Consider the following 24,755-nt stretch of genomic DNA (forward strand, 5'->3'; position numbering starts at 1 on the left):
CTAGTTGGGACCCCAACAGCTTAGGTACATAAGAGTTCTTAAGGGGTCCTCTGACTGCTTTCCCTGTATTCTGCTAGAACTAGAAACAACAGCAGAAGAGGAAAGGTTCTTTACCTGTGACAAAGATCCAAAATGGTTTTTAATTACTTGTTGAGTGGACTTCAAAGCTTGATTCCACCTACACATTCCTTGGTCCTTCAGGGCCTCCAAAACCCCAACACTCTGCCACAATCAAACCTCTCTGACCTAAACTCATCTCCTATTGCTTCTATGATCTACACAACTGGTTCTTCGCCTTTCTTGATGTCACAAGAAAACAATGGAAGTTAATTTGTAAAAGTGTAAGTTTTTTTATAGTAATATTGAAGTCATCGTTACTTCAAATTATTTTACTTTTCCAGTATTAAAGTTATCAATCATTTTTTATCATTTCATTATTTTTTATTTTTACCTTATCTATTTACATAATTTATGAACAAATTTTATTAAAAAAACGTAAGGTAATTTTTAAAAGAAAAATGGTAGATTTGCGAAAGAAATGAAGAGAAGAGGTGACATACATAGATTCCATAGAAAGACATGCTGAATATTTGAAAAAAAAAACGGTGAAGCTGGTGGTTTTTGCTTTGGTGGGGACTATCAAAGTAATAGTAGTAGGTAATTATTTATTGATATTGTGAAGGATCCTCCACTTTTAGTGGGACCACATGTCAGTGTCGATTCACTTGATTGTGACCTAGTTGCATTGAAAAGTGCACCAAAGGCTCTGGTTTCTCTAATCACTAGTAGACAAGTCCAGCACACGGTTTGTATCTTATGATATCAAATCCAGTGCACATTTTAATAGTTTGTGAGGAAATTAATCAGATTTATACCTGGTTATTGGAAGGGAATGATTGAATTGCTTGTTTTCTACTTAAACTTTTCTTAAGGCATTAAAATAACTCCACTGTATAGTGTGTATTCAAATAATGAACTGTATAGAACAAATCAACAAAACATAAGAAATTATCAAATATTATCATAATTATCTAAATTTTTTATTAAATCAACATTTACTTTAAATCTATTTAAATAAATTTGAATTAAATCTAAGTTTATATTTTTAAACTTAAGTCTATATATTGGAAATTTTTAGAATTTAAAAATCCAAAATTTAAGGTGCATTGGTCAAGTCAAATTGGTTCAAGTCTAAGTTAACTCAAGTTAGTGTAGTTCTATATCAAACCAAATTGACATAATTATAAATTGAATAAAGTTAGTTAAATTCTAGATTGAGTCGAGCTTATCTAATTCCTAATCAAACCGATTTAGCTTGATCCTTAATTGAGTCGAGTCTCAAGTCCTGATTGGTTTGAGTCCCTAGTTTAGTCATGTTAGTATGGGTCAAGCTAAGGTAAGTCAGTTCAAACCTAAGTTGAGGTGAGTTAGCCTAGACCGAACTCTAGATGAGTCAATCTTTGCCTCAATCAAGCATAGTCATTCTAGGCTTAGGCTAAGCTAAGGGTGCTAAGGCTCGAGTCCAGGATAATCGGCTCGAACCCAGCTTGAGAAAAGTTGGCCTAAACCCAAGTCAAACTAAGTTAGCCTGAATCCAAGTTGAGTAAGTCGGTTTGGTCCCCAATCGAACCAAAACGTCAGTCCTAGATCAAGCTAAGTCAATCAGGTCCTTGACTGAACCGAGTAAGCCTGCTACCTAGTCAAGCCAAGTAGGCTTGAGCTTTAAGATGTAAGTTAGCCCATGCCCTAGTCTAGCTTTGTCATTCAAAACCTAGTTAAGCAATGTAAGCCTAAGAAAACAAATTAGTCAAGCCCAAATCAAGTTGAGGAGATCAAGATGAGATTGTCCATGCCTAGATCAAACTGAGTGATCTCATGCTCAAGTCAAACAGGTTGGTCAATGTATGGGGTCAAGGCGAGTCAATTAAGGCCTTGTTTGAAACAAATCAACCTTGGTGCAATTTAAAATGAATCGATGTAAGCTCAAGTCGAATCAAATCACTTTGTAGTTAGGTCGTGGTGAATAGACCTTATTCAGTTGAGTTAGATTATGTTCATGTTCATTCTAGTTGAGTCCAACCCATGTTCAAACAAGTTAAGCTAGTGCTAATCAAGATAAGGTCAAAGTTAGCTTACGCCTTATTTGAGTCAAGTTGGTTCATGTTTAAATTGATCCAAATATGGGCAGTTTAGGATGAGTTAGACTCAGCTGAGATCTTGATGAACATGATCAAGTTGACACCAAGTCAAGTTAGACCATGGTCGGTACATCATACCTACATCCATGTCAAACTGAATTGAGTTCATCTCATATATAGTTGATTAAATTAATCCTATATTTACTGAAATTAAACAAAGTAGATTTAATAAAAAATATATAATTTAATGTGATTTAATTAAAATAGATTTGTACTTTAAATACAATCTATTTTGTTTCATCTAGAATGAATCTAGACCGATTTTGAAAAATCTAATCTATCATCACCCTTGAAACAAACAAAGTCGAGTTTGAGTTTTGCCTTTAATAAAGTTGGCTTGCTGATCCTCTTTGCATTTACTGTCTTTTTAACAATTGAGTTGTGATATTCCAATATCAATACAGACCCAATATTGTTCTTCGCTGAGCATCAACTCAAATATTGAACTGTATGAAGATAATTCAGTTGAATCCAGTTCGATTTTCAGCAATGCTCTGATGAGGTAATCTTATATAGCCATGCTTACACTTCAACCGTCATTACATTGATCTTCCTTCCTGTAATATAGTAGGAGCTCTTTAATATTCAAAATTATTAAAAACAAAGGAAATATGAGTTACCCCCATCTCCTTTTCTTTTTCCTGTTGAAATCAATTAAGTTTTAGTTAACAAATTTCAATACGAACAGATTTTTAACCTCACAGAAAGAATCCGGCACATGGAAGAGGGGGAAAACTAAAGAACACATAAAGTTTGGCAAACCTCAACCATTAAAACTATGATTATTTATCATCATAATTTACATACTGATTGTCACATCAGATAAGCAAATCTTTCAAAAATTTACAATATGACCCCAGAAATCACAACCCTCATGTTGCTTTGAGACGAAGATTGCTTGATTCCAAGAACTGAAAGAAGAAAAATGTTTTCTTATTGGTCTCATATTATATCTAGTTGGGACCCCAACAGCTTAAGTAGATGACGGTTCTCATGGAGTCCTCTGACTGTTTTAGCTTCTCGTGTTTTGGTGTTGTGGAGATGATAGCAGAAGAAGAGGAAGAAAGGTTTTGTGCTTGAGAAAGCGAAGTGACATGAATTTTGAGACGCTGTTGAGCTAATCTGAAAGCATGATTCCACCTGCAGATGCCTTGATCTTTCAGGGCCTCCACAACTCCAACACTAGTTGCCACACTCCATGCTCTAATTGCTGAACTCATGTTTGATGATATTGTAAATATCACACTATATTTGATGACAGAAGAAAACAAAGTTTAATTTATGAATGAATGAACAAGTGAATGAGAGCATAAAATGAAGGTGGTCCTTATAAAGACATGAGTGGAGTTCCAAACAGATACAAATGACCACAGGTTTTGGAAAAACTAGAGGAAGTAAACTGGTGGTTTTAGGAAACACAATGGGCTGTTTCAGAAAGTTACGTCAAGTTATATGCGTATAAATTCATCAGAACACGTGTTTTTGTTAATATTAAAAATAATTGTTGTATACTAAACAACCTTTTTAACACTTACGAAAGAAAGAAAGAAAAAAATTTCTTTGAAGGAGGAAAATTAAAGATTTTTTTTCCTGGTTGCTTGGATTGAAGAAAGCGTATTTGAAATAAAAAATAAAGTTAACTAACAAAATAAATTTAACTCACAATTAATTAACGAATTAATTCGCAACTCAGTTAAAATATTATGATAATTCAAATTTGATTTAATAAAATATAAGGAGTATTGATTATTATGGAAAGTTATAAGAAAAATAAAATAAAGATAAAATAAAAACTAACTTGGACAATGTTAAAAAATGGATTAGGATTTTGTCTATTGTATATAAGGTTTGTTTTTTACAGAAAACCATCAAGAAAGTGTAAGAAGAGAAAGAAAAAAAAAGATAGATTGAAAAGAGGATATTGAAGAATACGTGGCATCTTTCATTGATGAAGGTTAGTATCTCTTATGATTTATGTTGTGAGAATCCTTAATCTTAAAGATGTTAAAGTAGTTTTTTTGGCTTGTTTTATTTTGCCTTGTTTTATAAAATATTTTATCCCGCTTAATGGGTATACAATTTTATTATCTCATTCTTATACTTAATGGGTATACAATTTTTATCTCATTTTTATCTATGTTAGGTAATAGTTATATCCATATTGAATTCTGTATTCATTTTTTTACTGTTTAAATATCAATTAAGTATTGTTTTTTACAAAAGAATAAAAATGATGAGAAAGGACAAATGATACCATAAAATATTCAATATCAAAAAGATGTAATGTCAAATATTTATATAGAAATGATAATTATATAAATTTTAAATTATAGTACAAAATAATAATTGGTTAAAAGTGAAATATTATATAAAACAAGGCTTATTATGTAATTACACACAAAATTTCAAAATAACTAAAACATCTACTAATTTTGAAAACTTTAATGAAACAGAGTTGATAAATTATAACCAAACATTTTAAAAATTTTTATTTTTACTTTTATCATATAATTATATATATATATATATATATATATATATATATATATATATATATATATTCACTTTAAATCATTGACACTAAAATCATAACCAAGCATTTAAAAGACAAATTATCTCAATATGATCTAATGTTTCCATTAAATTATCTCAATTTAATAAAAAATTATGTCCATTTGGATAAATATAAGTATTCATAAAACACCATTTATTATTAAATGAACATAAAGTGAAGTTGCATCCAAGCTATTTCAGTATAGATATTCCATCTTAAAAGTATCTTGAGACTAAGAAAGTCGCTAATGGTTTCATATGTTTCAACACCTTTTTCCAATACTCTTTCAACTCTACTATAAAGAGCTACATGTAAAATGTCAATGTCCATTATCTAGCATTTGCTTTCCAAGAATTATATTTGAGAAAATAAAGTTTGTTTGCTTCAACACATCCATGAAAAAGTGTTGTTCTTGTAAGCATTATTGAAGAACAAAAAACCTAAAAAAACAAAAACTTTTTTTGAGTCCCTTAAGATTAGGTTTTTCTTCCAATGAAGGATCCTCTTCCAAGAAAAGTTTCAAAATATTCCGGAGAGGAGAAGAATACTTCCATTTAAGATGACTTTAAAAAAATAAAAAGATTAGCAAAAAAGAAAAATAATAAATATATATATATATATATATATATATATATATATATATATATATATATATATATATATATATATATATCAATTTTCATTCAAAGCAAAGATAAGTTACGAGAGGAAATAATAGGTCTTATTTATAGATGCATAAGTCCTGTACTCTTCATATCCTGAGGATATGGGACTTAAAAAAAGAGTAAAAACCAATTTAAACCAAGATAATTTGCAGCCCCTTATCCAACCAAACAAGGTCCTTATTCTTATACTATAAATGACTCGTTCCATTGATGTGAAACTTGTATTCTACATTATCTTCTACCCTTGTATTTGACGGGAAAAAAGAAGAAGTTTTACTAGGGTATTGGTTGTCCAAAAGAAAGCTCAATTAAGCCCAAAAATGTCTCTAGTTTCAAGAGTAAAGTCTTCCTCCACGAGGCTTCATCTTTTTTTATCCTTTTATTCATTATGGTTGGATGATTTCTATCAATTGTATGGTATGGAATGATAACTAATGGTCAAATACTATAAATATTGCTTGGGTTAAATATGTTTTTAGTCCCTAAACTATTGACCGTTTTTGGTTTTCGTCCCTCTTCCAAAGTAAGGTACAATTTGGTCCTCAATCTTTAAAAAACGTTCGTTTTAGTCGAAAAAACGAACGTTTTGAGGACTAAAATGAGGACTAAAAACAAAATTTTGAGGACTAAAACGAACGTTTTTCTAAAGAATGAGGACCAAATTGTACCTTACTTTGGAAGAGGGACGAAAACCAGAAACGGCCAATAGTTTAGGGACTAAAAACATATTTAACCCATATTGCTTTAAGACCCAAAAGTAGTAAAATCGTTACTTGTTAAGGACAATTGTACATTTCGAGGATATAAAGTAAAATCAAGATTTTTTAGATAAAATTCTTTTGAGCTTCTAAATCTCTAGATGCCTCGTCAATCCATCATTTTTATTATTCTCAAAATTTAAAACTATACTCTTAAATGTCTTTGAAGGTATAAAGATCCTTTTTAAGTGAGATCAATAAAAAGTATCTTAAAAATTTTGGTTTAAACCCTTTAGTTGTCTCTATTTACATAGATTTTTCCCAGTTTGATCCTCGACTTATTAAAATCCTTAATTGAGTCCTTAAAAGTGCTAATTTGAGTCAATTGAGTCTCTGCCGTTAAATTTAGTTAACAGGGTTAAGTTTTTGTACAGGTGGGAGGTTGATGTGTAATTTTTTGAAACGTGGCATGCTGATGTTAGAGTAATGTGCTTGTGAACCTCTCTGCTTGTTTTTTCCAATTTTTCATATAGTCACGCTCCATCACCTCCTTCGTAGTGCCAGCGATGCTCGTCCCCCACCACCAACGCAAACCCTCACGCCACCGTAAGAAGAAGCCATCGCGAGTTTCGTCAGAGCCACCGTGAAATCTCGAAACTTGTAGCGCAAAAGCTCCAAAATCACAACGTCACCATGAGCATCTTCGCGAAACGAAGCTCCTCGCTTCATCTCCTTTATCGCGAAACACTTCCTCGCAACCTGCAAAACCTGAAACATAGAAAGCCTCAAATCTCTTCGCACCAGAAACCCTAAATTGCAACTTCGCTCATCTTCCAAATTTAATCCCAAATTTAATCCCAAATTGAATCCCAATACTTTAAATCCCAAATTCCTCTCAGATTTTTAATCCTAAATTCAATAACAAATTCAATTTTATTGAACCCTAAATCCCTTTTCAGAAATCCGTATTTTTTCTCAACTTGAAAAAGAGCCTAGTCATGTTTTCTCGGTGCCAACCACAACTTCGAGCACGAGTGGCTTGTAATTAGCAGATTTGTAGTTTTTGGCATTGTGATATAAGCGGGAGTTAATGTGAGCAGCACTCGTGGTTGTTTGGAGAAGATGAAGAATTGAGCACGAAGAGACCATTTAGATTAGAATTGACTTTTTTTCAAGTTGAGAAAAAAATATGTTTTTGGTCTCTCTAAAAACTTTAGTTTCAGTCCTACAATTTTTTTTCCAGAAATTCATATTATTATAATTTTACAAGACGTTTCAACTCTCACCATGCCACGTGTTCAAAAATTGATACATCACACTCCCATTTGTGCAAAAACTTAACCCCGTTAACTAAATTTAACGGTAAGGGCTCAATTGACTCAAATTAGCACTTTTAAGGACTCAATTGGGGATTCTAATAAGTCGGGGATCAAACTGGGAAAAACCCGCATAAATAGGGACAACTAAAGGGTTTAATCCTAAATTGAATCCCAAATTCAGTTTTATTGAACCCAAAATCCCTTTTCAGAAAGCCATATTTTTTCTCAACTTGAAAAAGAGCCTAGTCATGTTTTCTCGGTGCCAACCACAACTTCAAGCACGAGTGGCTTGTAATCAGCATATTTGTACTTTTTGGCATTGCAATATAAGCGGGAGTTACTGTGAGCAGCACTCGTGGTTGTTTGGAGAAGATGAATAATTGGGCCCGAAGAGACCTTTTAGATTAGAATTGATTATTTTTTTTCAAGTTGAGAAAAAAGTATGTTTTTGACCTCTCTAAAAACTTTAGTTTCAGTCCTACAATTTTTTTTTCAGAAATTCATATTATTATAATTTTACAAGACGTTTCAACTCTCACCATGCCACGTGTTCAAAAATTGATACATCACCCTCCCATTTGTGCAAAACTTAACCCCGTTAACTAAATTTAACGGCAGGGGCTCATTGACTCAAATTAGCACTTTTAAGGACTCAATTGGGGATTTTAATAAGTCGGGGATCAAACTGGAAAAAGCCCACATAAATAGGGACAACTAAAGGGTTTAATCCTAAATTGAATCCCAAATTCATTTTTATTAAACCCTAAATCCCTTTTCCGAAATCCATATTTTTTCTGACTTGAAAAAGAGCCTAGTCATGTTTTCTCGGTTCCAACCACAACTTCGAGCACGAGTGGCTTGTAATCAGCAGATTTGTACTTTTTGGATTGTGATATAAGCGGGAGTTACTGTGAGCAGCACTCGTGGTTGTTTGGAGAAGATGAAGAATTGGGCACAAAGAGACCATTTAGATTAGAATTGATTTTTTTTTCAAGTTGAGAAAAAAATATGTTTTTGCCTCTCTAAAAACTTTAGTTTCAGTCCTACAATTTTTTTCCAGAAATTCATATTATTATAGTTTTACAAGACGTTTCAACTCTCACCATGACACGTGTTCAAAAATTGATACATCACCCTCCCATTTGTGCAAAAACTTAACCCCGTTAACTAAATTTAACGGCAGGGGCTCAATTGACTCAAATTAGCACTTTTAAGGACTCAATTGAGGATTCTAATAAGTCGGGGATCAAACTGGATAAAACGCACATAAATAGGGACAACTAAAGGGTTTAGTCCTAAATTGAATCCCAAATTCAGTTTTATTGAACCCAAAATCCCTTTTCAGAAAGCCATATTTTTTTCTCAACTTGAAAAAGAGCCTAGTCATGTTTTCTCGGTGCCAACCACAACTTCGAGCACGAGTGGCTTGTAATCAGCAGATTTGTACTTTTTGGCATTGTGATATAAGCAGGAGTTACTTTGAGCAGCACTCGTGGTTGTTTGGAGAAGATGAAGAATTGGGCACGAAGAGACCATTTAGATTAGAATTGATTTTTTTTTCAAGTTGAGAAAAAAGTATGTTTTTGGCCTCTCTAAAAACTTTAGTTTCAGTCCTACAATTTTTTTTCAGAAATTCATATTATTATAATTTTACAAGACGTTTCAACTCTCACCATGCCACGTGTTCAAAAATTGATACATCACCCCCCCATTTGTGCAAAAACTTAACCCCGTTAACTAAATTTAACGGTAGGGGCTCAATTAACTTAAATTAGCACTTTTAAGGACTCGATTGGGGATTCTAATAAGTCGGGGATCAAACTGGGAAAAACTCACATAAATAGGGACAACTAAAGGGTTTAATCCTAAATTGAATCCCAAATTCAGTTTTATTGAACCCTAAATCCCTTTCAGAAATCCATATTTTTTCTCAACTTGAAAAAGAGCCTAGTCATGTTTTCTCGGTGCTTAACGGATAAAAAAGTGTTTTTATGTTTGACTATAACATGTTAAACATAAATATATGTATGATGTGTACCTAATAGGTTTAATGTCTCAACATGTCTCTATTTTCGTCCAGAATCTCAAATAGGACCCTTTCTTTTTTGGCGTCTCAATTGGGTCCTTATTTTTGTAAAATTGAATCCAATAGGGTCTTTCTGTCAAATTGATCAGACGGCGTTAAGGAAGGTGATATGTGACGCGCTGACGGTGTAATTTTAATTGACGTGGCTTTAAAAAGGTGTGTGAAGTGTATTTTTTTTAATTTTTGAATTAAAAAATAGAGTGCACGTTGGGAAAATAAAATTTAAGTAAAGGTAAACTTGAGAAATCAAATTAAATTAATAGATGAGTTTTAGGGTTCTGGGAAACTTCATTCCCTTTCTCTTTTCTTTTCTTAAACCAAAAACTCCAGCAGTGGGAGTATGGCAGTGCACGCAGGAAAATTCTTCCTCTTCCTCTTCTTGATTCTTCGTACCATGGTTGCGGCCTTGTAGGGGAGAAGATCTAATTGTGGTTTTCGGCAGTGGCGTGTTTCGCTTTAGAGCTTGTTGCTCCTTTCAACCTTGTTCGAACTTGCGGAGTAGGAAGAGTAGACGTCTTCCTTCCTTCTCTTCTTCTTGGTTCTGCCAGGGGTTTTGTAGGTAGGGGATAAGCTTACCGGTGGCTAGGACGCGAACCCTTCCACGTGGCACGGTAAGGGTGCGTCAGCGATGGCGTCCCAGCGGTGCTCTGAGGGGGTCGCAGAAGCTTTCCTCCTTCGAATCAACCCGCAATGGTGGATGCGGGTTTAGTTCTGACCATCAATCCTGACGCATTGATCTCTGGTGACAACAGCAAGAGTGAGTGATTGCCTTATCCGGCGATGACAACGTCAACGACGAGTTGTGATTGAGAAATTCTTGACTCTAAAATTTAGGGTTCCTTTTGTTATCTGATTTTGGAGATCAAGTATTGCAGAAAGTGGGAAATTAGGGATTTTCTGATGTAATTGAAATTGCAATGTTTGAATTGGGATCTTGATTTCTGTTTTCGTTTCTAAGCTTCAAATTGATTTCTCAGTTGCTGGGTTGCACTTATTTTCTTTCTTTTCCCACTTTGCCCTTTAAGTAAATATGATTTCCCCTGTCTAAATCTGATTTCCCCTGTTTGCAGTCTTTTTTTAATACAAAATACAATTCAAACATGTTTATAATGCCACGTCTAATTAAACTATGCCACGTAATTCAATATTAAACGGACGTTTTCCCAATTTAACGGTAAGCCTGTAATTGATTCAATTTTATAAAAATAAGGACCCAATTGAGACGTCAAAAAAGAAAGAGTTCTATTTGAGATTCTGAACGAAAATAGGGACCTATTAAGACATTAAACCGTACATAATAAACATAGTAAAAAGTTTTTGCGTTTATTCTTTACAGGTCTTATGTAAATATTGATAATTTACTTATAAACATATCATGTTTATTGCCTATATGTCATACATGAATTCAATGACAATAAGTAGTTTTTTTGTTAGTGACATCATTGGTCCACATACCAAACAATCTAAATACATTTATCTTAGATATTCATTTTCTATATTTGTCACATTTCATCTCCATTTATCAATGGACAATTAGTCATACACTTGTTATCTTCTCTGAATATAAACATGTGTAATCAATTAGGATAATATTATTAAGTAATTATTAAAAGAAGAGATATAAGATGGTGAAAAAAAAAATACTTACATAAGTATACAAAATTAAAATCTAAAATGTAAGCTCTAAATTATGCACTAATAAATTATTAAATATATAATCTATTTAAAATAATATGATGTGTTTCTTTACTACATATCCCATAATAGATCTTCCCATTCTCATTTCTCATTCTATTCTAATTTAATAAATATAAGAATATAACTAATTATTAAAAAAAATGTTTAAGACGTGTATTACACAACATAAATCTTATTATTAATTATCTACTGGGGCATCACAAATTTTGATGGGTGTTACTCCCTCCACCCCCACACGTCTCTTCCTCCACCTCCCCAATTTTCTAAAATGCCAATTATATCCTTCTAAAATGACAATTATATCCTCAAAAGTTAAAATTTTTTATTTTTATTATTTTAATATTTTAATTTATTTAAAACTTCTGATTTACTTCCCTCTGCACCTCTTCCTCTCTTCCATTTTCGTTTACCTTTCTCTCTTCCGTTAAGCTTCTTCTCCACCTATAACAAATTCATATTTTAACAAATTCATATTTTAACAAAATTATTACGTTTAAAAACTAACCATATATAACATTTAAAATTATAAATTTAAATATAAATTACTGTAAATAAAATAAACAAATAAAATAAAAACGAAACGTAAAAGGAACACTGCCTCTGGACGGATGACATCCTTCAACGGATGTCAACATCCGTTGAAGGCAAAACGGATGTCGACATCCGTTTTGCCTTAAACGGATGTCGACATCCGTTTTTCCTTAAACGGATGTTGACATCCGTTGAAGGATGTCATCCGTCCATAGGCAGTGTTCCTTTTACGTTTCGTTTTTATTTTACTACGTTTTGCGGCTCATGCAAGGATTATAGGCTTGGATATTAAAAGGATTATTGGAAGTATGGGAAGGATTTAGGGTTTAGGATTATTGGAAGGATTATGACTACGGACCTGGAGAGGAACCACGACAAGGACACTACACCATAAACGCACTGCACCACGTACTGCACCGAGAACAAGAAGAAGATTGTTTGATAATTCTTTTCACGATCACCAAGCTTTGTAGAAAAATATTTTACTCATACAAGAAACTACGTAGGTTATCAGTGAAATATGTTATAAATGAATAAAATTAAAAAACAACAATTTTAAAAATAAAATTTTACTGAGGGGCAAAATAGTAAAGGAAAGGTGGAGGAAGGGGCAAAATAGTAAAGGGGAGGTGGAGGAAAAGATGTGTGGGGGTGGAGGGAGCAACACCCAAATTTTGATGGTGGATATTTGTTGTTATTCTAAACTCACTATATTTTATTTCCTTAGTCAAGTATTCCAAAGAATATTTTTAAGATTCAATTGATCAAATTAATTTTTTTAAATATCATTTCTCCCTCTCTTAATAAGTTACATCTCTCTTAATAATATTTGCCTATTTTTCGTATACACTTCCGCAATAATTTTGTAACATTTTTCTAAAACTATACAAGCCTTATTCATGAACATGAAACTATATTTTACACAATCTACATTATTATCCTTTTTTTTATTGTTTTAGTTCCTTACTTTTATACATTTTTTATCCTTTAATTTTAATAATCGATAAACTTATTCAATTTTTAGCTCCATTATTCATTAAAACTTAACAGAAATTTAATCAATTTTCCTGAGAATTAAAATGTAATGAATCTAAACTACATTAAAAATTAAAATTCTAGATAATTAAAAACAGAAACACAAATTATGAAAATAATATTTAAAAAACCAAAACTTAATGAAATAAAGAAAAAAAAATACAACTAAACCATATTTTTTCATACGCCACACACTAACACAAAATCAAACTCATGACCACGTGTTCAACGGCAACGAACCTTCGAGAACCTTCAACGGCGACGAGCGAATCTTTGACGAATGGGAAGTAACGAGAGGACGACAATTCTTTAACTACAACAAGTCGACAACGAACCTTCGGGAACCTTCGGAAACCTTCGGAAACCTTCAACGACAGCAAGCGAAAACTGTGATGGAAAAAGAGAAAAGAAAACCTAATTTTAAAAGAAATTGTAATTGAGAAAAAGAATTTGGAAAACTAAAACAGAGTTAACTGGTTAACTGTACTAGAATAAAAACAGTTCAATATTTTTATACTGAACTATTAATAAATACAATTAGTTCTAAGTAAAATTAATTTAAATTTTTTAAGTTTAAAACAGGACAAATAAATTATAATTTAAGTTTTTTTAATTAACTGTGCCGGCCCAAAGAGAATAATGTGAAAACATGTTATACTCACATGATAATTTTCTTTTGATTATTTGACAAACAAATTACAAATTTCCACGTGTCATTATACCATTGTCTCCTTGGATAAGCTTGTTCGTTCTGCAATTCACAAAAGCCTCCCACTTTCCCCTACCCAAAGAAGCAAAGCAATGCCTCTCTGTCTGTGAATATTTTCACTGCTATGCCGCGAAACTTCTGATCTCGGCCACCACTCGCTCTCTCTCTTCCCGATGGCCACTGTTACTTCTTCCTTCCATTTCTCCACTCTCACTCAATCTTCTCAGAGGAACTTCACCCTCTCTTCCAATTCACCAACCTTTCGCTTCCGCTTCCGCGTTGGTTTCTCATGCCACTATCTTGGAGTTCGAGCTTCCAGTTATGCTTCCAAAATGGTTGTTCGGTGCTCCTCTTCCTCTATCACAGGTTTGTTTGGCTCCCCACTAAGTGAGGAAAAAACGGGTACAACTTTATACGAGTTTTGAGCACCTTTTCGTTCTCTGAGAATTGGGTTGTTTTCATTTTTTGTTTTTGTTTTCTAATGTTTGGAGTTGAAAATGATCTTTTAATTGCAGGTGTATGGTTGTCAATTTTGAAGTTTGTTTTTTAAATGTGGTTTTGCAAGCGGATTTTTAAGGAGGGATTTGTTGTTTTGAGGATAATGTTACCATTGAAAGTGTGGTTGATGAGGTTTGGACCTAGTTTTTTAGTTTTTTTGTAACCAGTGGATGTAATTCCTAGTGGCTCTATGTACAATTGACTGGGAAATTATCTGGATTTATGCCATCGTGTTGTGTTTGTGATGATTTTTTTTGTGTGATTGTCAAACTGAAATTCTTTGCAGCTCTTTCTTGCAGAGATGAGTGTAGTTTCGATTTTCAATGTTATCATCAGGTGATTTGGTTGTTAATACGAAGATGTCGTTACTTAGATATATGCTAGTGATGTTAAGCTGAATCTGTTGACGACTGAGTATGTGATGTAGTGTCAAATGGTTCTAAAGTAGGTTCCTTTGTCGTTCTAATATTCATAGTGTCAAATGGGCAAAAGGAATAAAAAATTAAATGGAATCTTGTTATCAACAGTTGGTTATGGGTTGTTTACACACTTGATCTGCAGACCCTCCTCCAACTGTTTCTGAGACAAAGTTAAATTTTCTCAAGGAATATAAGCGACCAATTCCAAGTATCTATAACACGGTGCTGCAAGAGCTCATTGTTCAGCAACATTTAATGAGATACAAGAGATCATATCGCTATGACGCTGTATTTGCCCTTGGCTTTGTCACTGTATATGAGCAACTCATGGAAGGGTATCCAAGTGATGAGGACCGAGATGCGATCTTCCAAGCATACATTAAGGCACTGAAAGAAGATCCTGAACAATACAGGTCAAAATATTGAATAATTTGGACTTTTCCATTTCTGTGATTCCTATTCCAAATCATAAACTTACTGATAAGGAATTGAGAACTAATAATGGCTATGAGCCACAGGAAACTGTTTCACTTAAACTCACCAAAGCCCTGATGCTGTGTGCTTGGGGAACATTTGGGTGCTTCCAAACATGATTTTGAACCCAAAATCATGTTCTTAGCAGTTGCTACAAATTATGGAACATGATTTTGTGATTTGTGAATCATGTTTGGTGTGCTTACTCCAAGCATGACATTGGAGTTTTAGCACCTAAAATCATGTTTTAGGCTGTTGATACCCATACTATTGCTTAAATATTATTGAAGAGAGATTTAGTGCAATCAAATGACTCTGCATGAATAATAAATTTTGATGTATTGTCTGTTGTTTGCGATTTGCCTGCAATTAGAAGGTATAGTACTCACTGCTACCCAGGCACGCATTATTAATATTGTCGATTATTGCTGTGAAATGAAAAAAAAAAAAGGTTCTGAAATTTAATCTGCATGTTTAAAAGTATAAGAATGAATTACTTTTCCTAAAACCTGTTGAAGGAAAAAAAAAGTTGGGTGAAATACAAGGTCCATTGTCTGTACTGTGTAAAAAATTGTTATATCAATTTCGTTGAATTTTTGTTGCAAATAATTATCTTCTATATTTCCCTCTACAGAGTTGATGCAAAGAAATTGGAAGAATGGGCTCGAACTCAAAACTCAACTTCACTAGTTGAGTTCTCATCCAGAGAAGGAGAAGTTGAGGGAATATTAAAGGATATTGCAGAAAGAGCAGGAGGAAAGGGGGATTTCAGTTACAGTCGTTTCTTCGCAATAGGCCTCTTTCGCCTTCTTGAGTTAGCAAATGCTATGGAACCAACAATTTTGGAAAAGGTTACCCAATTCATTTAAGGCATCATATATTGATTATTTTTAACGAAAAATTCATGCTTGACATCATTATGCACTTTAACATCTTTGCTATGCTGACACCCCAAATCACATCTATCATTTGTCATCAAATGAAAAAAAAATTATTAAAAAGAAAAAAAAAATAATAATGATTCATTAGGGGATAAGACCAAATCCATGATAAAAAAAAAATACAAGACAGGCTTCAAAATAAACTAAACACCCTAAACCCCTATTATAAAAAATCCATACTAATGCTAGGAAACATAAAAAGAATACCATTTAAATTGTTCCTTATTTACCAAGCCCAAAATGGTCAATTTATCAGCATAATGGTTTCCATCCCAAAAAATGTGTGAAGCTTTAAAATTCCATATCACAACAAATCTTCGGACATTTCCTCTATCCACCTCCGAGAATCCAAGGAACAATTTTGTGAAGAGAAGGCTTTGCACACTAAAACAAAATCACACTCCAGCCAAAGATGTCTAAATCCAAAACTCCAAGCATACCCTACTACATAAATGGCTCCCATAAGTTCAGCATAGAGAGTGTTTTGAACTTCCTAAAAAGAAGAGAGGTTGTCAATATATTCCCCTCTGGTCTAGAAAAATATCAGCACAAACAGCCAAACTAGGACAACCCTTTGCAGTATCTTACCCAAGTAGCCATTAGAAACTCCCAAATAACTTGGACCAAAGAAGAAACTTTTCCAGACCGAGTGTTAATACCAAATGCTTTTAACACAAATCAGCAATGGTCTTATGAATTGATTTAGTAGAAAATATACCAGCTAACCTCAAAATTAGAAATGATCTGAAGAGCAGACGGTATATGAATAGACTTTTGAAATTTGGCTTGGTTTCTCATTCTTCAAATCATTCAGACTGCACCAATAACAACAAGAAATTTTATTAGAGAAACCAGAGGACTGCATTTTTCTTTTAGAAAAGGAATAAATAATCATAGAATAACCAAAAGTGAGATAAGAAAAAAATTGTTTCAACCATTACCAAATTTTAACAGAAGTTGAGCATTGAAAGAATACATGAAAAATAATCATATATTGATTTGATTTACATATATATTTTTAATAATTTGGAGTTTAGATTGCCGAGTCTATTTCTCACTCAGTCTATAAAACAAAAATTTCAAGACTATCAAATATTTTTAGACATCTCTTTTCTGGGCTGTTTGGGTTTGGTGAGTGTTAGATGTTAAGATGTGTGTTTCTGTTAATTGGACTCAGCCCATTTTGTATTAAGGGCATTGGCCCATATCTTACATTATAAATAAACTACTCTATGTGTATGCAAAAGACACAAGGGATATTTTCTCCCAATCTTCTTTATTTCTCACATGGTATCTAGAGCATAGGATTAGTTCCAGCCAACTCCATGGTCTCCGGCACACATCATCGCCGCTGCCGTCGTCGCCGCCGCCGCCACCGTCGTCGGAGTTCCAGAATCGACTGACGACCACACCATCGGAATCGTCTTGGCCGGGCGACCACCGCGGTACAAAGATCGCGGCGAACAGACCACCCACGAGCCTCCACGCGCCGCCGCTTCCCGCCGCGCGTGCTGTCGCGTCGCCGGAGAGTTTCGTCGCCGATCAGAACCGCCGTGATCGCCTCCTCGTCCTCTTTCTGGATCTGTGGTCGTTGCGTCAATCGGAGCACTTTGGATTTTTAGGGTTTCTCCTTCTCCATGGCATCTTCCTCGTCTACAAACACCTCTGTTGGTGGCTCATCTTCTGATCCCTCAATATACACCAATTATGTGAATGTACACTTGTCCATTGATAAGTTAGATGGCACAAATCATGCAACATGGGCGTCTGACATCAAACTTTGGTCAGGGGTACTTAGATCACCTTACTCAAAATGTGACTACTGCTACCACAGATAAAACTTCCCGCTGGATGAAAATTGATGCTCAGTTATGCATTGTTATAAAGTCCACCATTCATTCCTCACTGAAACAAATGTTTCGATCATATGAAACATGTTCAGAAGTATGGGCATAAGCGAAGTTGTTATACACAAATGACACTCAGTGCCTTTATGGTGTTTGTCCGGACCTATTAATTGTTATTGGTCCGCGCAATCATGGTCCCATGGCAGAATATTTGGGTAAAATTCATGCCCTTCTTCATGATTTTAATGATATATTACCTCCTGCTTCCACTTCTGCTGAAGAACTGGAACAACGATCAAATTTCTTCGTGTTGTTGGCATTATACGGACTCTTTGATGATGTCTCTCATGTCCGTGATCAAATTTTGGGTTTTCCTGTCATACCCAACTTTACTTCTACTTGTTCTGCTCTTTTGCGTATACCGAGCAAACCAGTCATTGAGACATCTCCTCATATTGATGATTCCTCAATTATGGCTATCCAACGTGATGATCTAAGTCGGTCTCGCAAGCCAAGTAAAGGACGTCCAAAATGTGACCACTGTGGCAAGTTAGGGCACAAAATTGATCGATGTTATGCGCTTCATGGGCGTCCTCCTCGACCTGTAGCAATGACTAATTCTGATCCATCTCCTCGATCACTGTCTGCAGACCATCCTACTTCATCTAATACCGTAGAAAAACCTGCAATCTTTAACGAATTTCTCAGATGGTATGAGGATCGTCAGCACTCTAGTTCCACTACATCTGCATCTGTTGCACGTACAGGTACACCTTTTGTTGGTCTGACTCACTTTCACTCCCTCGAACCTTGGGTCCTTGACTCAGGCGCCACCAGTCATATCACTGGTAACAAGTCCTTGTTTTCTTCCTTGTTATCTCCGGATAATTTACCCTCGGTAACAATGGCTGATGGGTCTAGAGTCTCATCTCATGGTGTTGGTACTGTTGATATTTTTCCGTCCATATCCATTGATCATGTATTTTATGTTCCTGGGTCTCCCTTCAACTTATTGTCCATAAGTCGTCTAACTCGTACTCTTAATTGTGTTATTTCATTTACTAAAGATTCTGTTTGGTTGTAGGACCGGAGTTCGAAACACATGATTGACATAGGATGTGAGTCTCATGGCCTATACCATCTCCGCCCTTCCACATGTTGGCGTAATCATGGAGTCACCATCCCTTCTTCATGCTCAGTTAGGTCATCCTAGTCTTGTCAAACTGCAACAACTTGTTCCGAGGTTGTCAAAATTATCAAGTTTGTCGTGTGAGTCTTGTCAGTTAGGAAAGCATACTCGTAGTTCCTTTCCTCGTAGTGTCTCACAACGGGCGTCGTCCCCCTTTTCATTGGTTCATTCTGACATTTGGGGACCTAGTCGTGTTAAGTCCACTTTAGGTTTTCAGTATTTTGTTACTTTTATTGATGACTATTCCAGATGTACTTGGTTGTTTTTAATGAAGAATCGTTCTGAGTTGTTTCCTATTTTCCAATCATTTTTCAATGAAATAAAAACACAGTTTGGGGTTTCTATTTGAAATTTACGCAGTGATAATGGCCGTGAATACCTTTCTCAACCGTTTAAACATTTTATGGCTTCTCATGGCATTCTTCACCAAACCTCATGTGCTTATACCCCTCAACAAAATGGGATGGCTAAGCGCAAGAATAGACACCTTATTGAAACAACTCGTACTCTTCTAATTCATGGTCAAGTACCCTCACGTTTTTGGGGTGATGCAGTTCTCACGGCATGTTATCTTATAAACCACATGCCATCTTCCGTCCTAGATAACAAAATCCCTCATTCTATCTTATTTCCTCAAGACCCTCTACATCCATTACCACTTAGAGTTTTTGGGTCTACATGTTTTTTTCATGATTTTAGTCCTGGTCTTGATAAGTTATCTCCTAGGTCTCACAAATGTGTCTTCTTAGGATTTCCATGGTCACAAAAGGGTTATAAGTGTTTTTTCCCTTCCCTCAATCGCCATTTTATCTCTGCTGATGTCACTTTTGATGAATCTTCTTTTTACTTTTCACATCTATCTTCTAGTTTTGTACCTCCACCTGCTACTGTTGATATTCCTATTTTCTGTGATCCTCCTGGTGATGTTCCACCCATTTTGTCTCCTCCTTCTTTAGACTCTCATTCACCATAGGATCGTCCTTCACCACCACCCCTTCCATTGCCGCCTCCCGTGTCTCCTCCGGCTCCAACAAATGAGTCTGATCTGCCTATTGCCCTCCGTAAAGGTATACGCTCTACCCGTAACCCTTCGCCCCATTATACTGTTCTTAGTTACCACATATTATCTCCATTTTTTTATACATGTCTCTCCTCCATTTCTTCTGTGTCAATTCCCAAGTCTGTGGGTGATGCCTTAACTCATCCTGGCTGGCGTCAAGCTATGTTGGATGAATTAAGTGCTTTACAGAAAAGTGGAACTTGGGAGCTTGTCCAATTACCATCTGGAAAGTCTGTTGTTGGTTGCAGGTGGGTGTATGCTATCAAGGTTGGCCCTGATGGCACTATTGATCGTTTGAAAGCTCGACTGGTTGCCAAAGGCTACACACAGATTTTTGGTTTGGCTTATGGTGATACATTTTCTCCAGTGGCAAAAATGACCTCTGTTCGCCTATTCATTGCCATGGCCGCTCTTCGCCAATGGCCTCTTCACCAACTTGATGTCAAAAATGCTTTCCTTAATGGTGATTTGCATGAAGAAATTTATATGGAGCAACCGCCTGACTTTGTTGCTCAGGGGGAGTCATCTGGATTGGTATGTCGTCTTCGCAAATCCTTATATGGCCTAAAACAGTCTCCTCGGGCCTGGTTTGGTAAATTCAGCTGTGTTGTTCAACAATTTGGTATGTCTCGCAGTGAAGCGGATCATTTAGTGTTCTATCGCCACTCAAGTGCTGGATGTATCTACTTAATAGTGTATGTCGATGATATTGTTCTCACAGGAAGCGACTATCTTGGCATCTCTCAGATGAAACAATACCTTTGTCATCATTTTCAAACCAAAGATCTTGGCAAACTCCGGTACTTTTTGGGTATTGAAGTAGCACAATCCAACACCAGTATTGTTATATCTCAGAGGAAGTATGCGTTAGACATCTTGGAGGAAATAGGGTTAATGAACCCTAAATCTGTTGAGAAACCTATGGATCCTAACATCAAACTCCTACCAAATCGGGGGGAGCCTTTCTCAGATCCTGAACAGTACAGAAGATTAGTTGGTAAATTAAACTATCTTACTATTATACGTGACATTTCCTTCGCAGTTAGCGTGGTGAGTCAATTCCTAAACTCCCCATGTGAAGACCATTGGGATGCAGTTGTTCGCATACTGAAGTATATTAAAGGATCACCTGGAAAAGGTTTTCTATATGGTCCTAACAACGATACAAAAACCGTTTGTTATTCAGATGCTGATTGGGCTGGTTCCCCTTCTGATAGGAGGTCTACTTCTGGATATTGTGTCTTTATTGGTGGCAACCTGATATCTTGGAAAAGTAAGAAGCAAAGTATTGTGGCAAGGTCCTGCGCAGAAGCATAATATAGAGCTATGGCATCAGCTACTTGCGAGCTTGTGTGGCTTAAACAATTACTTAGTGAATTGAAATTTGGAGATGTCACTCACATGACACTTATATGTGATAATCAAGCTGCTCTCCATATTAGCTCTAACCCTGTCTTCCATGAGAGAACCAAGCACATTATTGAAGTTGATTGTCATTTTATTCGAGAAAAAAATCATATTCGGAGATATCAAGACTGAGTTCATTAACTCAAGCAACCAGTTGGCAGACATATTCACTAAGTCCTTACGAGGACCTAGAATTGATTATCTTTGTAACAAGCTTGGAACATATGATTTATATGCTCTAGCTTGAGGGGGAGTTATGTTAAGATGTGTGTTTCTGTTAATTGGGCTCAGCCCATTCTGTATTAAGGGCATTGGCCCATATCTTACATTATAAATAAACTACCCTATGTGTATGCAAAAGACACAAGGGATATTTTCTCCCAATCTTCTCTATTTCTCACAGTGAGATAATGGTCTTGATATGATCTCACTTCTTCCAAGTTCAGGCCTTATAGGTGGATTTACTCACATAATTTTCTTTAATCTATATATAAAATATTGATTTCATTATTTTTCTTCTGCTGAAATAATTGTACGACATCTGAAGAGAAACACTCCATCTTTTGTAATAAGCATTTAGGACTTTAATATTATTGTTTGCAATAGAAATTGAATTCTATATCAGAAGAATAAATGTGTGTACACTCAACGTGACAGTGTATCTACCTACTGTGGATCAGAATAGTTGTTTCTGTTATTATTTAATAAGTAGAGATGCATCATATATATATATATATATGTATATATATATATGTATATATGTATATATACACATATACTAACACGTGTGTGTGTCTGTTTATGTATGTATATATTTATATGTATATATGTATATAACACTACAGATTTATTATAGGCGCCAAAATCACAGATAAAACTAACAATTTCAGTATAGGAGATGGTATGACAATGGAATAGAGGAGGATGCATTTAATACCTTGATTATGAGTAAACCTATCTGCTTTCTACCGCAAAAATTACTTTCTATATAGGATTATTTATCAATCAATCTCTGGTGTTAATCCAACAGCTTTGTGCGGTTTTGAATGTCAACAAAAGAAGTGTGGATCGGGATTTGGATGTGTATCGTAACTTGCTTTCTAAGTTGGTTCAAGCTAAAGAGTTGCTAAAGGAATATGTTGACAGGTAAAATATTAGATCTCGGCATCTGCAATGCTATCTAGTGAATTTAGTGATTTATCTTCTTGCAATGCTATTTAGTGAAAACTCCCTTCTCAGGAGTTTTCATCCATGATAGAATCTACGAATATCGCATTTATTCAGTGATTTTTTTTTCCATTCTCAACCTTTTAGTCTGCAGTTGTAAATCTACTAATTCTTTGGCAGTTTAGTCCATTAAGCTCATGAAAACATTATTCCAAATGTTCAACTTTTGTAGAAAATGACATCACAAACCTCAGAGCAACGTACTAAAAACTTTGGTATTTGCTTTAATCAAATTTGAGGTGGTTTGCCCCAGCCTATATTGAAGCCTTTTGGACAAAGATTCAACATTCATTACAAATTTCCTATTTGGAAAAGATATGTTACAAACTTTCGTGTTATACACTGGGAACATTCGTATCAAGGTGTCTTTCTAACTTTTTGTTGAGTATATGGGTAAAATATGTTTTTGGTTTCTTTATAACTTCCAAAGATCAATTTTAGTTTCTCTAAAAAGTTTTATACTTTGTTTCCCTAATTTTGAAATACACAAATTTTAGTGCTCTTGCTACAATCTGAACCGGTTTTTATACTATAGCAAGCATTATCTAATTCCCTTGAAAGATAAAAAATGATACATTTTATAACTAGAGTGATTGAGAAAGGAAGATTTTGAGAGACAAAAACTGAATTTCAAAAGTTTTAGAAAGTCCAAAAACACATTTAAAGTTGTAGGAAGACCAAAACCACATTTTGCCCTAAATAGTTTTTAGTCAAGTTATTTTACCACTGATAACAATTAGATCCCATTTGCTCCATAATGCTTGCAGTAGCCTGTGTTTGATACCCATATCTACTCAGCAGTCAGCATTTGGATTTGTTTACCTGAACTGTTGTTCCAGTAGATGTTGTTATATTTACCTTGTTTTGTTTTCCTCAGCAAGATCTTGACTCTTTGAAATAATCCTTTGCTTTCAGGGAGAAGAAGAAAAGAGAAGAAAGGGCCGAACCACAAAAGACTAATGAGGCCATTACCCAACAGCAATTTTCTAGCCTTTAGTTATGGGGTTTTCTCTGAAATGATCACCTTGTAAGAATTGGTATTCTTGACTTGCTCTTTTTGTTGTTGTTGTTGGTCTTGTGCATTGGGTGAATCGGAGTGGGGCCTTACTATCATCATGGTTTTGTATACTGTACTTGATCTATCTTCTTCCATGGTGATCCAGCTAAATCCTACTTTCTGCTCTACCACAATTTACCTGTCCAACACAGTCTTGTGTAATCTTCTCTAACATGTATTTTCTTTTCTACCACACGGTCGCAGATGTATTTTGTAGTTCAAATACACACCCGGGAAAGCATATGGTCTGGTAATTGAAATTGAAATTCTTCATATTTCAGAATCTTACATTTTTTGGAGTGAATGTCTAGTTCACATCTCGCATATTTCAAACAAACACGCATTTTAGATTCGTTATTTCCTTGCAACTTATTGGACTATCGGTTTACACCTAACCGAAAACTGCAAGACCAAGATATATTGGATAGTCACGTAACATATTTTCACACAAACTTTACAAAGTAATATGGATTTAATTGAATTTTGATCACCGATATTTGCACATTTTAACTAGAATTTGCAATGATACCACGTCAATACTCTAACTCCTCGCACTCTTCCGAGTAGCCACCAAAGCTGTGTATAAGTTAACACCGAGAAGAGAGGGTATTTCTTCCTGCACCCACATACTTCATTTTGTTACGGACAACCTGCACCTGCAGATTAACAAGATAAAATATTACACATTTGTATTGCCCTTTCTTCTTTTTTTCTTTTGCATGGTGTTTATTGCATGGAGATAATGGGAAGTTGTTGTCGGTGCAAGTAATCGATTCTCAATACAGAATATCGATTATGGTTGCTCGAGAATTTGCCAAGAATGAGACGAGAGAAAAACATTCATGATATAAACGTTCAAGAGAACTGATTCTAGACCCAAGAAAATCAATTCTCCTTTGTATTATTTTTTAAAAAATCGATTATGCTGTGTCTGATTTAAGATAATAGAATAAGGAGAACCAATTTTCCTGCCATAGGGAATCGATTCCCTTCTCTCCTCTTTTTGCATTTTGATTTGTTATTTTGAAGGAGGTGTTGGTGATACAACTGGGAATATTAGGCCCAAAAGAATGACCCGAAGGCCTGCAGGGTGGTCAAGTTTTATCCATTCTTAGAATGATTCACTATCGTACACATTTCTTA

At 34.9% G+C, this 24,755-nt stretch overlaps 2 protein-coding genes and 1 pseudogene across 2 annotated transcripts; 1 reads left to right on the top strand and 2 right to left on the bottom strand.

Annotated features, from left to right (window-relative positions):
* LOC148197085 (uncharacterized) lies at positions 1-256 on the bottom strand (annotated as a pseudogene).
* Positions 257-2,950: 2,694 nt separating this feature from the next.
* On the bottom strand, positions 2,951-3,504 carry LOC124827668 (uncharacterized). The gene has a single exon (XM_047300778.2). The coding sequence runs from the start codon at positions 3,416-3,418 to the stop codon at positions 3,152-3,154; it is 267 nt and encodes an 88-aa protein (XP_047156734.1). The 5' UTR covers positions 3,419-3,504; the 3' UTR covers positions 2,951-3,151.
* Positions 3,505-13,550: 10,046 nt separating this feature from the next.
* Positions 13,551-23,900, top strand: LOC124827739 (protein THYLAKOID FORMATION1, chloroplastic-like). Its single transcript, XM_047300862.2, has 5 exons — positions 13,551-13,859; positions 14,553-14,823; positions 15,519-15,735; positions 22,359-22,474; positions 23,471-23,900. The coding sequence occupies exons 1-5, from the start codon at positions 13,667-13,669 to the stop codon at positions 23,550-23,552; spliced, it is 879 nt and encodes a 292-aa protein (XP_047156818.2). The 5' UTR covers positions 13,551-13,666; the 3' UTR covers positions 23,553-23,900.
* Positions 23,901-24,755: the final 855 nt, after the last annotated feature.

Source organism: Vigna umbellata, chromosome 6 (genome assembly GCF_029865625.1).
Source record: "Vigna umbellata cultivar VRB3 chromosome 6, Vumbellata_1.0, whole genome shotgun sequence".
NCBI classification, from domain to species: domain Eukaryota; kingdom Viridiplantae; phylum Streptophyta; class Magnoliopsida; order Fabales; family Fabaceae; genus Vigna; species Vigna umbellata.

Excerpts from the sequence above, each read along its gene's own strand:
- LOC124827668 (XM_047300778.2), bottom strand. The coding sequence starts at position 3,418 with ATGAGTTCAGCAATTAGAGCATGGAGTGTGGCAACTAGTGTTGGAGTT.
- LOC124827739 (XM_047300862.2), top strand. The coding sequence starts at position 13,667 with ATGGCCACTGTTACTTCTTCCTTCCATTTCTCCACTCTCACTCAATCT. Across the intron at positions 14,824-15,518 it reads GAAGATCCTGAACAATACAG|AGTTGATGCAAAGAAATTGG; the intron begins GTCAAAATATTG and ends TTCCCTCTACAG. Across the intron at positions 22,475-23,470 it reads CTAAAGGAATATGTTGACAG|GGAGAAGAAGAAAAGAGAAG; the intron begins GTAAAATATTAG and ends CTTTGCTTTCAG.